The sequence below is a fragment of the Podarcis liolepis genome (assembly GCF_965112155.1).
Source record: "Podarcis liolepis genome assembly, chromosome: 2".
NCBI lineage: Eukaryota > Metazoa > Chordata > Lepidosauria > Squamata > Lacertidae > Podarcis > Podarcis liolepis.
Window position 1 is genome coordinate 88,499,631 of NC_139555.1, and position 18,693 is coordinate 88,518,323.

The 18,693-nt window shown below is 44.1% G+C and overlaps 1 protein-coding gene across 4 annotated transcripts in view; it reads left to right on the forward strand.

Annotated features, from left to right (window-relative positions):
• TMCC1 (transmembrane and coiled-coil domain family 1) overlaps nt 1-18,693 on the forward strand; it is a 112,654-nt gene that overhangs the window by 32,156 nt on the left and 61,805 nt on the right. The window contains exon 1 of one of the 4 annotated variants that reach the window (XM_083492788.1): nt 11,448-11,976. The exons of the other annotated variants lie outside the window; for them this stretch is intronic. Within the exon in view, the coding sequence (XP_083348914.1) occupies nt 11,938-11,976 (39 nt within the window). The 5' untranslated portion in view covers nt 11,448-11,937. Of the gene's footprint in view, nt 1-11,447; nt 11,977-18,693 lie in introns of those variants that run through there. 4 annotated transcript variants of the gene reach the window in all.

Genomic DNA, 18,693 nt, shown 5'->3' on the forward strand with positions numbered 1-18,693 from the left:
CGCAAAAGCGCTCTACTGTGCCACGCGCATGCGCAGAGCAGGCACCTCCGGTAGCAAAAACCTTGGGATCCGAGTGGCACTCCGGAACTGATCCCGTCCGTAAGCGGTGATACCACTGTACACAGATCGGATATAAACTGACAGCAGCTAACCAGGAATTAGATCTTGCCGTCCTGATGGATAGCTTAGTTAAAACATCAACTTAGTGTGTTGTGCCTTTGAAAAAGGTGTACGTATAGTCAAACCTTGGTTTTTAAACGTCTTAGGCTGCCAAACGTTTTGAAAACCAAACACTTAAAACCCAGAAGTGAATGGTTCCGTTTTTGAACTCTCCTCGGAAGTCTAACAGCTTCCGAAGCGTGTTTCTCAATTTTCCCCATTGAATTACTGACAGCCCATTGATCCTCGGTTTTCGAACATTTCAGAAGTCGAACAGACGTCCAGAACGGATTATGTTCAAAAACCGAGGTTCCACTGTACTGCATGTTAGGAATCATTAAAAAAGGAACTTTTTCTTGATACAAAACCAAGAGTCATCTAAGATGTAGAGTTGGTGGGAGATTCAGGACAGAAAAAAGGAATGCATACATTGCATAGGTCATTATGGAATTACCAGTCGGTTAAATGACTTTAGAAGGGGTTTCAACAAATTCACAGATTAATGGTATATGTGATTACTTGTCACGATGGCTGTTTCCTTAAGAAACAGAGGCAGCATGACTCTGACTACCAATTGCTGGGGGAAAGCAGTAATAGAGGGTTGTTTTTTTCCCTGTAGACTTCCCATAGGGGGAAACGGGAATCACCTGAAGTAGATAGGTGTGTGCTCTAATGTAGCAGAGCTTCTCTTATGTATCTGCCACCACAAGAGTGTTGCTGCTGCAAGAGGCAAGCAGTTAGTGACACTCCTAACAGGCCTCTAGACTCAATGCAACTTTTTGAGGGAAGAGCAAGGAATTGCAGATGAGGTGGGCTCAGACATCATCCGTGCCATCTCTACTTTCTGACTACTGGCAAATCCTATTGAAAGTTTAACTTTCTGGCAAGGACAGTGGCCCAGACTGTTTCCGGGACCCTTTCCTTAGAGTGTGACATGGATGTCTCTCCAAACAGGGTCTGCAGGTTAGGGAGGAAGGGTGGCAGAAGATAGTGGGGACAGCAGAAGGCAGCAGCAGCCAACTTCAGACTGTGCAGTGTGTTGCATTGCTTCTGCTCTCCTTTGCAATAGTGTATGAGTGCAACTGTTCTAGGCTTAATTTCTACTCTGTCACCTCATTTTGGGGGTGGGGAGGATCTGAATAACCTGTTTGCAACATGAAGACTATCTGGAAGCACCTTCAGATGGGCTGTCTGTAAATATTGGTTGCATATGTCTTCCTTAGGCTGCTGGTATTATTAGAAGCCTCATTACTGTCTTTATCACTCTCCTTAGGCTTCATGAATGTTGATTGCCTGAGTCATTGAAATCTGTTGTGGGTTTGTTATTCTGCCTAAAGCATGTTTCAAAATAATGCCTTGCTGCATTTCGTTGTCAAGAACTCAAAGAAATGGAGCTAAGAAATGGTGTGCTGATGCTCTGTGAATGCTTTATTTATAAAGTGTGCTCATTTTATACCCAAGAAGACTTTCCGCATCAAAATACTTGGAATCTGTTTCAGGAATAACTGTGAGGGTGTTGTGGTATTAAACCTACGGCAGTCTAGTGAAAGTAGCCTAATGGGTTTTGTAGCATTGTACAGTCATACCTCATGTTACATCCGCTTCATGTTATGTTCTTTCAGGTTACGTCCCGCAGCGACCCGGAAGTACTGGAAAGGGTTACTTCTGGGTTTCGCCACTTGCGCATAAGTGCAAAATGACGTCACACGCATGCATAGAAGTGGTGAATCACAACCCGCGCGTGTGCAGACGCGCCACTGTGGGTTGCGCTCTTTTCATGTTGTGAATGGGCTTCCGGAACGGATCCCGTTTGCAACCAGAGGTACCACTGTATCAGTCTTTTGGAATCTTCACTTAATTTGAAAGCAGTGCACCCTGGGCCAGATTCAACCCAGTAGTTGTCCTAGTGGAAGCCATCGCAACAAGTCCTGCTAGCTCATCAGGAGTTCCATCAGCTGTCCATCCCCACACCCTCCTCAAATTTGTTTGGGAGAGTCTGGAAAACCCCCTGAGCAGCTTGTGGTGGTGAAGGGAGATAGTTCCATCTATCCAGAAGAAATGCTTGCACTGATAGAACAATCCCCTTAATGCAATATTGAACTCATCCCACTGCATTTAGGTAGGTGCTTGTCAAATAACACAATTTCCTTGGTCTAGCTCCTCTTCTTCCTTCTCAGGCTGCTGATGAGGGCTTAAATGCCCTATTAAAAAGTATCATTTCTTTATCTGAAGCTTGAACTATTAACCTTTTAAATACTCACTGTGCCTCTCTGTAAACCTGTAATGGTAATGTCTAGCTAACTAGTTTAGAAATATGTAATATAGTGGATCTTGATAATTGAAGTTTAATATGTACCCTGATTTTAGAAGAAGAAAGGCTGAAATCCCTGTTTCTGAAAAGGGTAAATCTGTATTGTAATTGAAAAAGAGCATGGTATCTTAATCTTTTGCCCTAGTCCTCTATCAGATGCATGAACTGATCATGTGTATGCAGAGATATGTGAATAATAATAATAATAATAATAATAATAATAATAACAACAACAATATGAACCCAGCATTGAAGGAAAGAGCAAGATTTTGCAAGTGAATGAGCAAAAGTAGATAGGAAAACAGAGTGACCACTCTGGTTTTTTGGAAGGGACAGTTTCTGGATTTGTATCTCCATTATGTGGCCTGCTGCCACTGATGAATATCTGATTTGGATATAGGTGATACCTGTAAGCAAGAATAGGCCTACCACTCAGGATCTGGAAGAAAAAGAAATAATACTTCAGAAGGGACTATAGGTTGTTGTCCTGAAAATGTTTTGGCATAAAGTGGTAGATGAGTTTGTAGTCTTTTTCTGTTAGGATTGATCCTTTAATAGTTGATGCCCATCTGGCCTTCTTGATCCATACTTTGAAGTGACCCCCCCCCCAGTTGATTTCATATTGTGATTCTTCTCCTTCACATTCCCACTCCTTGTGAATTCATTTCTCATATATTCCCTATATATGTATAGTGTGGGCCTGTTAATTGCTGTACAGTGGTGGTATATAGTAATCCTGAATAAGTAGGATGTGTAATTGGAAGACAGAAGTAAACAAACTTTAGTGTTGGAACAGAACAAGGTTCAAGCCAAGTTATGGGAACTAGTTCATGCAAGCAGAACCATTGGTCAAGAATTATGGGAGCTGTAGTCCAAAACATCTGAAGGGTACCATGTTGGCTACCCCTGATCCAGTTTATTTACTGTGAAATGAAATAACATTGTTTTCTGTAATGGGCACTGAGGCTAGAAGATGACAGAAGCATGGGGCTTTGCAGCTAGGTGGCTGATAAGGAACTGGGGCTAGGTTTCCAAAGGCATGTTTTCTTCTTGTTGAGCTAATGCTGTTTCAAAGGCTAGCATTATTTGGGTGTTTGCTCAACTAGTGTGCTCACTACAAAATCACCATAATAGATTTTATATTCCTAAAGAAGCAAAGTGGCTTTTGGCTTTTAAAGGGTGCCAAAATGTACTGCTTACTTTCCAGTTTACCCCAACATTTCCATTTTATTTGCAGGGGAGGAGGGGGACCAGGAAAAGGCTTCACAATTTCTGGAAATTTTGCACATCTAGTGATGGCTGGTCTGCATCCTTTCAGTTGTACCTGGATAGCATCTCTTTCTTTGTATGGTGCTTAGTTTTGATGTGATTTTTATATTAAACAAGCAAAAGCAAAATCCTGTCAACCCAAATTAAAATCAAGTGGGTGTTCGGCATATTCCATGCTTTTCATATTTCTAAGGAGACACTTGACGATATTACAGTGATGAAATATCTTTTTACAGTGAGTAAAACTAGAAAAAGCACACATGTTTTTCTTGTCCAGAATACTTGTATGTAATCAGTGGCAACCTGGTCAGTCAGGTCACACTTTTATTACCTGTGGTCAAAGGCCATTGCAAAAATTCAAACAGGCTCAAGGCCCACAACAAATCAATGTTTGCAAAAACAAACATTGCAAAGCCAGAATAAAGGATAAAGAACAAGCAATAAAACAAAGGATAAGAAAGCAATAAATTGAATAATCAAATTATAATCAAATTGCTGTATCACCATGATAATTTATAGCTACCCCTGAAAGCACCTTTCCATTCATCATTTTTAGCAGCCAGTGCAAAAAGACACCTTATAAGTCAAAGTCAGTATCTGACAATAGATAAGACTTATTTGGGGTGATGGTTTTTGAGGGTAATCCCAATAAATCCCAATAAAATAATACCCAGACACTTAAAGCATGATTTAAAGTACATAGGACAAAATATGTGGAAGATATTCCATCTCAGTGGTTCAGCAAAGACAGTTCCATTGAACCAGAGGAATCCAATCATATTTGCCATCAGTTGTAGTGGCTGGCATTGTCTGAAAAGAGCTGTAAAGATCCAATACTGACCATCCTCCATAGCTCAGTTTTTATAGGTGTCCACCTTTCAGCCACTGACGTGTATCCACCAGATAGACACATGTCTGCTGGAATGCAGTAGGCTTCCATTGGTATTCTTTATATTTAGCACAAAGTACAAGCTGCATTTCCAGCTGGGATCAGCTCCACTTTGGACCTCTAATTAAACAGTGCTGAATGTAAGCCTCGCTGCAAAGAAGGAACAGAATGCACATACAATGTCAGGTAAGTAATAGGTGGACATGGCTGGCTTCACCTCTGCCATAAGGCCTGCCTGAGGCAAGAGTCACCAAATAGGAAACTCTGCAATGAACTACCTTCATTCCCTGGTCCTGTCCACAGAGCCTGCAGTAATTTACACCACCAGAAATGCAGACAGAATTACATCCATCCCATGGGAGTTGATGGAAGGGCAGAAAATGAAGATTTACACTGCCGCCATCCCAGTTTGGGCCACACAACCCTTTGTCCAGGAGCAGTTAGAATGCAGCTTAATTTGTACAGTAGATATACCGTATTTTTCGCCCTATAGGACGCACTTTTTCCCCTCCAAAAATGAAGGGGAAATGTGTGTGCGTCCTATGGGGCGAATGCAGGCTTTCCCGGGCTTCTTGCAGCTCCGCGCCACCCTCCCGATCCTGGCGCAAAGCTGCGCGGGGCTCTGGAGGGTGGCGCGGAACTGCAAGAAGCCCTGGAGCACAGGCACCTCCGCGCCACCCTCCCGATCCCGGCGCGAAGCTGCGCGGGGCTCTGGAGGGTGGTGCGGAGCTGCAAGAAGCCCTGGAGCACAGGCACCTCCGCGCCACCCTCCCGATCCCGGCGCGAAGCTGCGCGGGGCTCCGGAGGGTGGCGCAGAGCTGCCTGCGCTCCAGGGCTTCTTGCAGCTCCGCGCCACCCTCCCGATCCCGGCGCGAAGCTGCGCGGGGCTCTGGAGGGTAGCGCAGAGCTGCCTGCGCTCCAGGGCTTCTTGTAGCTCCGCGCCACCCTCCGGATCCCGGCGCGAAGCTGCGCGGGGCTCTGGAGGGTGGCGCGGAGGTGCCTGTGCTCCAGGGCTTCTTGCAGCTCCGCGCCACCCTCCGGAGCCCCGCGCAGCTTCGCGCCGGGATCCGGAGGGTGGCGCGGAGCTGCAAGAAGCCCTGGAGCGCAGGCACCTCCGCGCCACCCTCCCGATCCCGGCGCGAAGCTGCGCGGGGCTCTGGAGGGTGGTGCAGAGCTGCCTGCGCTCCAGGGCTTCTTGTAGCTCCGCGCCACCCTCCGGATCCCGGCGCGAAGCTGCGCGGGGCTCCGGAGGGTGGCGCAGAGCTGCCTGCGCTCCAGGGCTTCTTGCAGCTCCGCGCCACCCTCCCGATCCCGGCGCGAAGCTGCGCGGGGCTCTGGAGGGTGGCGCAGAGCTGCCTGCGCTCCAGGGCTTCTTGTAGCTCTGCGCCACCCTCCGGATCCCGGCGCGAAGCTGCGCGGGGCTCCGGAGGGTGGCGCAGAGCTGCCTGCGCTCCAGGGCTTCTTGCAGCTCCGCGCCACCCTCCCGATCCCGGCGCGAAGCTGCGCGGGGCTCTGGAGGGTGGCGCGGAGCTACAAGAAGCCCTAGAGCGCAGGCAGCTCTGCGCCACCCTCCAGAGCCCCGCGCAGCTTCGCGCCGGGATCGGGAGGGTGGTGCGGAGCTGCAAGAAGCCCTGGAGCACAGGCACCTCCGCGCCACCCTCCCGATCCCGGCGCGAAGCTGCGCGGGGCTTCGGAGGGTGGCGCGGAGCTGCCTGCGCTCCAGGGCTTCCTGCAGCTCCGTGCCACCCCCCGGATCCCGGCGCGAGGTCCTGCGGGGTCGCAAGGCTTGCAGGCAGCAGCCTGCAGCCCATAAGCTCGGGGGATAGCAGGGAGGCGCAGCGCCGCCACCCCGCTATTCCCTGACCTGATCTGAAGGCTTGGGGGGGAGCAAGCTTGCTTCCCCCCCCCACCAGCCCCACAAGCTCGGGGGACAGCGGGGCAAGCCGCTGCCCCACGGAGGCTAGAGATGCTGTCCCTGAAGGCAGAAGAGGGAGATGGAGCGCTCTGTCTCTCCTAGCTTGGGGATGGCTGCGCAAACCTGGGGGGGGAAATAAATTTTTTCCCCTTGATTTCCCCCCCAAAAAACTAGGTGCGTCCTATGGGCCGGTGCGTCCTATAGGGCGAAAAATACGGTATGCACTAACCTAAAGGGACGCGGGTGGCGCTGTGGGTAAAACCTCAGTGCCTAGGAATTGCTGATCGTATGGTCAGCGGTTCGAATCCCCGCGGCGGGGTGAGCTCCCGTTGTTCGGTCCCAGCTCCTGCCCACCTAGCAGTTCGAAAGCACTCTTAAGTGCAAGTAGATAAATAGGTACCGCTTTATAGCGGGAAGGTAAACAGCGTTTCCATGTTCTGCACTGGTGCTGGCTTGCCAGCTGCAGCTTCTTCATGCTGGCCACATGACCCAGAAGTGTCTTCGGACGGCGCCGGCTCACGGCCTCTAGAGCGAGATGAGCACGCAACCCTAGAGTCAGACACGACTGGCCCGTACGGGCAGGGGTAAAAAGGTAAAGGTACCCTACCCGTACCCTACCCGTACCCTACCCGTACGGGCAGGGGCACCTTTACCTAAAGTACATACCATACTTTTCCGTGTATAAGACACCCCCTATTTTGGGGAACTCTAAATTAAGAAAACACCCCTCAGCACTACCCGTGTATAAGACAAGCCCCAATTTTAAACTTAATTTTTTGGTAAAAAAACCCTAGTCTTATACATGGAAAAATACAGTGATTTAGAACTTTAAAATAGTTTAAATGCTCATGTTTGCAACATTCTCATGATATTATAGCTGTCTTTTAAAAAAGAAGATAAGGTATGCAAGTAAGAGTTCTCAAAGGTAAATTGGGCTGTGGATTGAAGCCTGTAATCCTGTGCAGGAGTAAGCAGCACTGAACACAGTGAGATGTGCCTCCATATAAATATGCATAGACTTGGGTTTCATGGGGGTTCAAATGTTTAAAAGGTTGGAAGGGAAAAGTTCTGGAATTTTTTTCTTTAGTTCTGCTTTGGATCATGAAATACACAGAGGTAAGATTGCATGTATGATGCAAGCAAGTACAATGTGAAACCTAATTATCAACCATTTGAATTCAGTCCTTTCCCAAGCTATAGTTGAAAAATGTTAAGCATTGTTAAACAGGTTATACTGGACTTACTACTTCTGTGTTGCTTCAAAGGTTAATGCGGAGACAGTTGCTTGTTCCAGCAGCTGTTAACCCCATGCAGTGTTAGGCAAGAGAATTACACCCGAAATGGGTTAGTAGTAAATTGTAATTCAACTTCATGTAATAAAGCATAGAATACTTGTGTTCTTGACATTGCTAAATAAATGAATTGAAGTTAAAAATAGGGGTTTGACCTTTGCTCCCCAACTCCCCATGGGATGCTGAGTCCCCCAACTGCATAATCTGTCAGAGGAAAATGGATGAAGGCAGGATTCAGTGGAAAGCAAGGCAGATATTTATTTTTCTGTTGCAACAGAGTTCCCTCCCCTCCTTCCAAGGAGGGAGAGCCCCTGACCAAACGTTTGCAGGAACCTTTAAAGACTTTTGACATTGCCCAACCCCCTTAGTCAAAGACCACCCAAAAATCATCATATATACATCATAGGAGGCAGTCTACAGCAGAAATCCTGTCTGCCAGGATACCTGATAATGGTCACTGATTGCATTACCTGGACAGCCTGGCCATTCTTTCATGATGGTGAATACTTTAGTTCCTGAATCTAGGTCACAGGCTCACCCTATTCATACACAAATACACCCTTAAGACAGGATTTGTAAGCGAAAAGACTACAGTGGTGCCTCGCAAGACGAAAAGAATCCGTTCTGTGATTCTCTTCGTCTAGCGGTTTTTTCGTCTTGCGAAGCAAGCCCATTGAAGGATTAGCAGATTAGCGCTGTTAGCGGCTTTTAGCGGCTTATCTGCTGATCGGATCAGCTGATAAGCGGCTTAGCGGCTTAGAAAAAGGGGGGGGCAGCAGGAACTCGCAAGACATTGTCGTTTTGCGAAGCAAGCCCATAGGAAATTCGTTTTGCAAAGCACCTCCAAAACGGAAAACTCTTTCGTCTAGCGAGTTTTCCGTCTTGCGAGGCATTTGTCTTGCGGGGCACCACTGTATGGGGAAGGATTTCCCCATTTCCCTCCCTTACTGCAGAGGAATATTTGAGGTAATTGGGAGTGTCAAAATGGCTTAAGGATTGCTCTCCTCTACTATTTCAGACATGTGGTTTATATATTTAGACATGTGTGTGTTTATGAATATTTATTATATATTTGAGACCTTAGAATTCTTATAACAGTATATAAAGCTGAAGTGATGGCAACTTTATGTGCTGTTTTGTTACTGACCATATAATACTCTGGTAATTTGAGAAAGTGAAGACCTCCGTGCCCAGTGCCAACCTGACCATGATATGGTATGAAGTCCCCACAACAGTGGGTGGAATGGAGAATGTCAAACTTTGTAGACAGCTCTCAATCCCCTTGCTGGTTGTGTGGTACTTGAATGAAAGGGAGGCGAAGTTGCCTCTTTTCAGATATACAAGGCAGAAAAGTACTTTGTGTGGCAGACTGGGTCTGATGTTTCCCTTCATGCTAGGCATCTCAAACAAGTGAAAGAACTGATGCTTTCCCAGTCAACTTGTGCAAATTGTGTGTGCCCCCCAGTCCTTCGGTGTGCAGGAGTTTGGAGTTGGTACTTGATATTCCTACATCACACAAAGCTTCCAGAAAGTGAAGAAGCAGTGCAACTTCCTCTTGCGCTCTCTACACCAAGCTCTCCTGTTGTGGATGGAGATGAATGGATGGCAGTCCTTGATGCCTCCAATGGTGATAAAGCTTGAGCCAGACCTGTCTGTGACTCAGCTGATCAGATGCATCATGAATGCAAGAAACTGGTCAATCGACAATGGTGAAGTATAAACCAAGTTATACTTGTATGTACTTGGATTGTATCAAAATCTAACATGGAGTAAGAAGCTATCACCAGTATATCTTTGAAACAACCTTAATGATGAACTCAATTTTTATGCAAGAATGTCAGGAAGGAAAACAAAGTTAGCTTCCATGGCTGATACAGTAAGATGTTTGATGGAAAAGAGTGAATAGATATAGGGTTCTCTTCAGTGTTGCTGTTTTCTAATAAGGGTTGTTGATTCAGCGGGAGTATTTTCTTTCTGATTCCCCCTCTCCTCTATATCCTCCTGTACACTTCAAAATCTGACCCAGAAAGTATGTGGGACCTTTGAACAGCCTGGTAGGTGACACAGGAAGCTTTAGGAGAAAGAGGAAACTTGGGGGGGGGACCCCTTTACTAAAACAAAATCTTCCACAAATGGAAAGACAGCATTGGGGCGGGGGGATGGGACCATAGAAAATGCATGTAGAAATGTTTCCATGTGTTTAACATCAGGGATGTTAAATTACAGTGGTACCTTGGGTTACAGGTGCTTCAGGTTACAGACTTTGATAACTCAGAAATAGTACCTCGGGTTAAGAACTTTGCTTCAGGATAAGAACAGAAACCATGCTGTGGTGGCGCGGCAGCAGCGGGAGGCCCCATAAGCTAAAGTGGTGCTTCAGGTTAAGAACAGTTTCAGGTTAAGAACGGACCTCCAGAGCGAATTAAGTTCTTAACCTGAGGTACCACTATACTCTGGAAGAGTTAATATTTGATCTTTGGTATGCTTTGCAATCAGTATGGTTAGCATGGTCACAATGGCTACACAGTTCAGCCATATTTTAAGATTTGTCCCTGCTGTCTTCATTCTAGATTTCTAGAACATGCAATGTGTTTCAGTTAAATGATTTCAAATTCGTAGACCCCATGTAATAAGCTTCCATACCCATTCAGAGGTTCTTAACATAGCTTCTGAGCTACACATGTTGGAGGTGGCAGGGAATGAGTTAAGGATGTCATCCTCTCCAGCTTTGAAAACCCTTTATTTGTATTGCATCAGTGCCTAAAGCCTAGTCTAGGTTGGGCCCCATTGTGTGATGGCTTATTAAGCAAACACATAGTAAATGACCCTGCTTGAACTAGTGCTGCAGAACTATATGTGGGTGCTCTGTGCATGCAAAACCAAAAAGGCTGTAATAATTCTGGATGACGTGCACATGCACATGTGTAGTAGTTGGAAATGTAACCTGCACCTCATTCTGTTGTTCTGTCTGCAGTCTCTGGTCTAGCAGTTTGGCACTTGCAAGCGGTGCGAATGCCACAGTATTCTTACTTCCTCAAAGGCAGACAGAGTTTTGGGGCACAGACATCAGTCAAAAGTTCCAGTTCTCGAATTCGGTTTTCCAAGTCAGATTTTTGTTAGGTATAATTTGAAGCAACAGAGTGAAAAGATTTAAGCTGGTGGGTAAAATATTCTCCTCTTTAAATATTTTCTCTGGCGTGATGCTGTCTGGGCTCTTGTGAGTGCTGCAAGAGACCTCAGTTTCTTGTTAATCATTTGCTGCTTTTTTTAGCCTCTTGAAGCAAAGCAAACACCTCTAATTTGCTTTGGAGTTGAGCAAAGTTGATGTCATTGCTGTAGTATGTGTGGTTGTACCTGATGATCGCTCAGAGAGGTGAGACCTCAGCATGTGAATAAGAGGAAATGTGTAGCCAGTAGTACTAGGCACAGCCCTGCAGCTGCTGAGCCCAGAGTAGTCTTGCTTCCTCTGAGCCATTGTTAACCATCTATCTCCCCACCCCCACCTACCCTCTGAGGCTTGAGCAAGCTAGACTGCATTTTGCAACAAGGGCAGAAGAGTAGATCTTGCATGTGTTTTTATAAAGCTGACACCCACAAGAGGGAGGCTGCTTAAATCTTAGTGAGGATTGTTTTGGCTGTTTACCCTCTTACCGGTACTTCAGGCACATGCCTGCTAACCACACCCTGAATTAACTAGAGCAGCGAGTCAGTCCCGTCCAAGGCTCAGGTGGTTCCGCGGCAACATTTAGCTAATGAATCTAGAGAGGGGGGTGGTCCATCTGTCAGGACCCTTCACAGCTGACTCACAGGAAGTGTTAAAAAAGCTTGGCACAAGGGTGATCAGCTCCAGGATTCTGCCCCTCCTCTCATTCCCCGCTGTCTTTGCCTGCATGTTTCACAAGCTCCTTTTTTTTGGAAGAACAATGAACTGATTTGAAGTTTTAAGACTGGGAGGGTTCCCCTTGGAGTTCGCCCGTCTAGTAGTCTGCAGGATGTGTTGCTTGACACAGTTTTAGACAGCTGTCAGTCTGTCTTCTTTGCTCTTTGCTTTTCCCTTCCCGTTCCCCTGGTGGATTGCTTTGTCTGGAGAAAAAAGGTGACCATGGTCCAGCGCTTCAGCCTCAGGAGGCAGCTATCAAAGGTAGGTTACTTCTGCCATCAAGATCTGTGGGACTGTCCTCATTATCACATTTCTCTCGTAGAAGAGAAATCTCTGCTTGCACGGAGGAGGTGGGCGGGGGTCTGGTGTACTGAGAGGAAGCAGCTCTGCCTTTTGTTCTTCCCTCTAACAGACACAAAGGTTTTTTAGAGCAAATTGTCCACTGGCAGACAGGGTTTTCCCCCCTCTCTGCAAATCCAGAGAGCTATGGACTTTGGTGAGCCTGCTGCTCTCTCTTTTGACTTAATATCTAGCATGCTTGTGTGATACAGAAGAAACAAGACTCATATTAATATACCACAATATGAGCTCAATGGAAAAAGCAAGGTGGAATGGAACACATGGACTTTCTGCATAGGATAGTATTTGACTGATAACCACCTAGCAAAGCAGAGGGAAGCTGCTGCTGCCTCTTCAAAAGTATTAGCCAGGAAGAACAAAGGAATTGTTCTAAAGAAATTCTGCTGCTTAATATTTTCCATCGCTTTTGTGTGTTAAGATGGCTTTTTGAAAAACGGGTATTTTTCCTAATTTGGACATGTAGATAAGTTTATTCTGTAAACCTATCCTTTAGTTGTTTTCTTTTTTAAAAAAAATCAGAAAAGGTTAAAAGCTGAATAAAATGAGGGCCTTAAATACCTTTTGTATAAGACAGAATTTAGTTATGAATCAAATACTGTGGACATCATCTGAATTATAGGGTCTTGGGCCTCAAGCTTTATACCCAGTTTGGATTTATTGAAAAAATGAAACAAACCCTTATTCTGTACCTCTTTCACTAAAATGCCTGTAGAGGCTTTCTTTTTTGTGTTAAATGCAGTGATCAGCAGCTGAATGCTCCATTTAGGTCAAAATGCACTCCCTGCAGACAGTCTATCGGGAAGCTTTGGGGTGTTGCAATGAACTGGCATTCCATATGACCCTTTTCAGAGTTCATCAGCATTTTTGAAATAGCAAAGCGATGAGTATATCAAATATCAATATAAAAATTGGGAGCTGGCAAGTGGAAACAGACCCATTTTTCTCTCTCCCCTTGCATGTGTCCACACACACACACACAGCCTGACTTTATTTCCCCAGTGCTAAATTATTTATTTGCAAGTAATCCCAGAAAGTATGCTGAGGATCTGAGCATATAGATTATATCAATGCCGAACCTTTCTCCCAAGTGTTGTTACAAAAGGAAATAAGCAGTATCATTGAAATAGTTAAAATTGGTTTATGCCTAGGTCCACTCACTCATCTGAAATAAGCTGTAAAATCTGATGATCATTGTTTGAGCACTATTGGGAATGTGAAGTGGGTGTGTTCAAATAGTTGTATGAAGACTCTACTGTTGTTAAATTAAAAAAAAAATGGCATGCAATGACTTCACATAGTTTCTGTAGCTATGTTCTTCCACAAAAGAAACCTATTCTCACTGACTTCTGAATCTTACATTAAGTCAAGGGAGGCCAGTTTGTGGCCTTAAGGTTCTATATAATTTGAGCCCAATATTATGGTTCCCCATACTGTGCAGCCATAAGGGCTAAAAACTTGCTTTTTAAAACAATCTAAACTGCATTTCTCAATGGGTACAGAATACATGCATTTCTGTCTTGTATTCTATACCCATTATCACTCTCCATGGATCCCCCCCCCCCACAGATTTTGGTGCATAAACAATTTGGGCTTCTATGAGTGGGTGGGGAGTTGGATGCTGTCTGTGGGTTGCTCCTTCTGATTGTAAGTGGTAGTGTTTGAGGATTCTTCAAATTTGGAACGCATTTCCCCTGTGAATGAATTTCACATGTACACTGAATCTACAGTCTGCAGTTATTGCAAGGTACAAGAGCCTTGTGCCCTGTTCATATGATACAGTATGGAGTAGATCGTGTTGCCTTCCTGAGTCTGTGTCAGGGCAAGACTTTGCTGCTAATAATGCCAATAATGTGGTAATGCAGCAGTTCCAACCTAATGCAAGAGTGCCTGGGAGAACATCTCAGTGCTCAAAGGTTCTCTGATCATAGGAATGTACACAATCAGTTGCACCTAATTATCCCTTATAGCATACCATCAACTATACCAGCGTCAGTAATTTGAGCATAGTTATTAACACTTCCAACAGCAACACTCCTGGTAGCCAAGAAATATTTTGCAGTAGGAAAAATACTATAATGCTACTAATAGGATATGGCTACATGTATGGCCTTTCTAGTGTAGCACTCTTTTTGCCTTCCCTCCCATTAGTCTTAAGTTAACAGTTTAATCACAGTTAGTTGCATTATTAAGTTGCATTATGTGAACAGACTGGCAAAATGTGGCTGAAAAAATATCATCGCTACATGAATATAATGTGCATACTGTGTGAATACACCCCATGTGGAAAAGGCATTGGTCACACATTTATATCTGTTGGTACTCTTCAGTTGGTGGTGTTAATTCAATTGCAGTAGAACGCCTGGTAGACAATTACAGAGGTCTACCTGAAATGAAGTATTACTATCCTTTTTAAAAAACGTAGTTTGTACTACGTTCAGACAATGAACTCAAAAGTTTAACCTCTTATAGATATGATGTCTAGTAACTACATATTAGGAGATACTATGTGTGCCTGAGACTAACATACGTTTTCTTTATACTCTGATGAAGAATACTGCATCACTTGGAAGCCTGCATGCTCTATATTAATGGAGTTATGCAGGATATTGCTTTATATCAGTGTTAATATCCAGGACACTCACAGTATCTAAACTTCAGTTATAGTAAATGAGTGTTACTAGGTAGCCAAAATAGTTCTGCAGAGAAAATACATCCTTGTTCCTTTCATCAACAATGTTAGAGCTTACTACAGTGGTACCTCGGGTTAAGCACTTAATTTGTTCTTGAGGTCCGTTCTTAACCTGAAACTGTTCTTAACCTGAGGTACCACTTTAGCTAATGGGGCGTCCTACTGCTGCTGCGCAGCCGGCGCACGATTTCTCTTGTCATCCTGAAGCAAAGTTCTTAACCCAAGGTACTATTTCTGGGTTAGCGGAATCTGTAACCTGAAGCATCTGTAACCTGAAGTGTCTGTAACCCGAGGTACCACTGTACTTCCGGTCACAGACAAATTCAGAAAAGTGAAGATGGGAGTAATGAATTTGCAATATGAGTATAAATTAAAATTGCTTAACTTCTGATCAGTGATATCACCCCCTCCCCCCAATTAGTCCTTACTACTTTTATATCATGAAAACAAGTTGGACTACAGAAGTAATGCTCCAAATTGCTTAACTGTGCTTAAGCTCCCAGGAAGTCAGGTATATTCCTTAGTATATTAATACTATTCAGCATTTTTATACAAAACAATCAATGATATTTATAACAGAGGTAAAAAAATAATAATGAAGTTACTCAAGGGCTACTGAAAGCTGTCCAGAAAAATAATCTCAGACTTTGGGTGAAGGTGGAATGGGTGTCAGTCTGAAGTTTAAAATGGCCTTAGAGAGCTCATGGAAATTGCTTTCATAACTAGAACAGTTCATTTAGCAGAACATCTGACCACCTGTTTTATATAGCAGTTGTAGTGTATTCAATATAAGTTGTCTTAAACATTTCATTGTATGTTGTTGCTGGCATTGGACTCCCCTGCCCTCTTTGCTATGGGAAAAAGTTATATCTCAGCTCAGTGCTTTCCCCTAGCTGGGTGGGGCACAGGAAGGGAGTGGACAAACCCAAGTCCCTCTCCTGATTTTGGCTGGACTAGAATCCTGAGAAGGCATTATCATCTGAATGGCTGAGGGTAAAAATAGTTTATTTCATAACCTGCCTGAACTATATAGGTAAGATAATTTGGAACATCTGAGTGAATATCACAATAGGCAACTCATTTTGGGAAGCAAGGGAACACCAGCCATGCCACAACACAATGGATTTTATTTATTTTTTCTTCTTAATATATGTGTCTTCTTAACAGAAATAGCAGGGAGGTAAGACTCAACAACCCACATAGTTGATACTTCCTTTCCCCTTCCTTCCATTCTGGAAGAAAATTGTATTAAACAGTAAACACTTATGAAACTAAGTATAGGTGTGTCTCCAATTCACATGTTCTCTCTTCCTCCGGTGTAGCCGCAAGGAGGAATTTGGAAACTTTCACTTCTGTTGGATTAACACAGTTTGCCATGTCATCCAAACCTGACAAACTGTGGTTGTTAATATCTAATAGCTGATTGAAACCACTAGCTTCAAACCATGGTTTGAGAAGGTGGCTTGGTTCAGCAAAAAGTACTTGTGGTTACACAAAAATTGTGGCAAACTTTGTTGCATCAAACTGTTGGTAGTCTAAAACAGAAGTTGAAGTTTCTGATCATGTCCTTGCAGGTGTGTCAGAGAAGGAAGAGGAAGCACACCAATGCTTAGTTCTTGTAATGCAAACCCTTCCACTTTGTAGGCAAGCGCGTCTTTGGTTACCTTTATGCTAATCCATTGGGAGCATGTAGGGGACCCAGACTGTGTATATGGTGTGTATATGGAATGCTTAGTTGTAGTGCTGATATAATAAACTTTAGGTAGACGCACTGATCTGAAAACAGATTTTTCTGAAAAACCCTTAAAAAACCAAATATTTGATTTGATGTTTGTCATAAAGTTTCCTCCCTACTATCTCCTTAAATGGAAATCATATGGGCAAATGAACTAGACATATGAATTCTACCTTGGGAGTTGAGCTAAAAAATAGGCCAGACTGCAGTGTGTGCAGTAACGCAACACCTGTCTCCTTGAAGAAAAAAATGCTGACAAGCATTTACAGTATTGTAATTGTTTTTGCCAGCTTAATGAAATATTAACAAATGAAATGGTAGATGGCTTTCCTAACTAGGGAAGTAGTTGCAGCTGTTAGTCTGACAGCTGCTGCCATGTGCAGGTCAGTTGAAACCACCTGTCCATGACATCTGTTCCATGCGGTGAACTGTTTTCCTTGCAAAGTTGCTCATGGTACATGGCTTGCTGCTACAGCATTAAAAACCATGCAGAAGTGACCAAACAGCATGTAATGCCAGTTCCTACTCTGGTTTACTGCATAGAGCAGCCTCCCAGTAGCTTTTGTATTTTCTAAAGTATCACAGACTTAAAGAACATAGACCTTTTCTTTGTTAGTGTCAGATGACCAGTCTTTTGGACATGTTTCTTGGCAATGAGTATGTCATGAATGCTAAGCTGATTAGGGAAGCACTTCAATATTTTTCCTGGAAAATCTCCTTCATTCTTTGTCCTTTAAGATATTCTCCTATTACTCCTTTTGTAACATTAGATCACACTTAGTAATTTAAGTTGCTTTGAGTAATGGTGTATAATGACAAATGGATCTTATAATAAGGATGGGTGAGATCATGGTTCATATACACTCCCAAAGTAATCACTTCTATGAGGTATAATAAAATAACATAAGCTAACAGCTTCTAGTTTCTGTAGACAGAATGGTGTGCCCTGGCCTACCAGTTCATCCTCATAAGCTGATTGCCAGTTGTGGGTTTTTATTTGGAGGAGGTAGGGAGTAGAGAGGACTTACTGTAGTACAACACAGAGGCAAAACTTTTGGTTCATTTAATTGGAATGAAAGGTGAGTTATCTATAAAAGAGAGCTTTATGAGCTATTCTCCTGAGTGAATACTTGTCCCCAAAAGTTTATACGCAGTACTAAGAATATGAATCTAGATTTGGGATGTTCCAGCCATTCTTCTGGGGACAATGAGCTTATTTAGCTCTGTGGGATGCTTTCCTGTAATTCCCCGTAGTAATTGGATTGACCTTTAGCGATACACAGGGGTGCTTCATTTCTGTACTCTTGAGACAGCTGAATTTTTTGAGGTTTATTAGGTGTTTGCTTGAGGCAGTTTCTACAAACAGGCCCAGCAACAAGTACTTTAAAACACATAGTTGTTATGTATTCTTTATTCTCTTAAAGCAGGGTGGCCCAACTTTTATACCAGCCACAAGGTGGGCCACAAGAGTACTTGGACATGGAACCCATGGGCCGCACTCTGCCTTGTTCCATGGGAGGGGAGGAATGAGGCCAAAATTTTACGCCCCCTCACAGCCCTAGGCCAGTGGGTATCAAGCGTTGCCAAGGGCTGCCAAAAGAAGGAAGAAAGTAACAATTCAGCTCTTGCATAAAAGTGGGTCAACTTAGATGCGGAAATCTCAGATACTGTTAAGTGTATTACCAAGATCCAGTGTTTCCCCAAACCAGCCTTCACTAACTGTTCTGGCTGGGAGTGATGGGAGTTGTAATACAAAACATCATTCTGGAGGCATTTGGTTGGCAGAGGTTGCCCTAAACATAGAATCGGCCTCCACAGTCACTTACAGACACACCGTTAATACCATATTCATGGAAGACAATCTTAGTCGGCTCCAAGTGATCTCCAAAAAAGAAGAAACATAAATGATAATATATGGTTGATGTTCCTCTGCTGAAGGAAGGCAGAACAGGGAATTTTTTGAGATGCTTCATCTCTTTCCAGACCAGGCTCTCTCTTTTTTTTGCAGGGGTGGGGAAGGGAATGGGATTGCAGGGGTAGAAGAATGATCAAAAATTGTCTCCCTCACTGAAGGTCACCAATTGGATACCACTAGTTTTTCCCTTTGAGCCATCCCTGTATGTGAATTTTAAATTGTAAAAGAAAGCAGAACTAAATCCTTGGAAAGACTAGAAAGTTCACAAATCATGTCTCT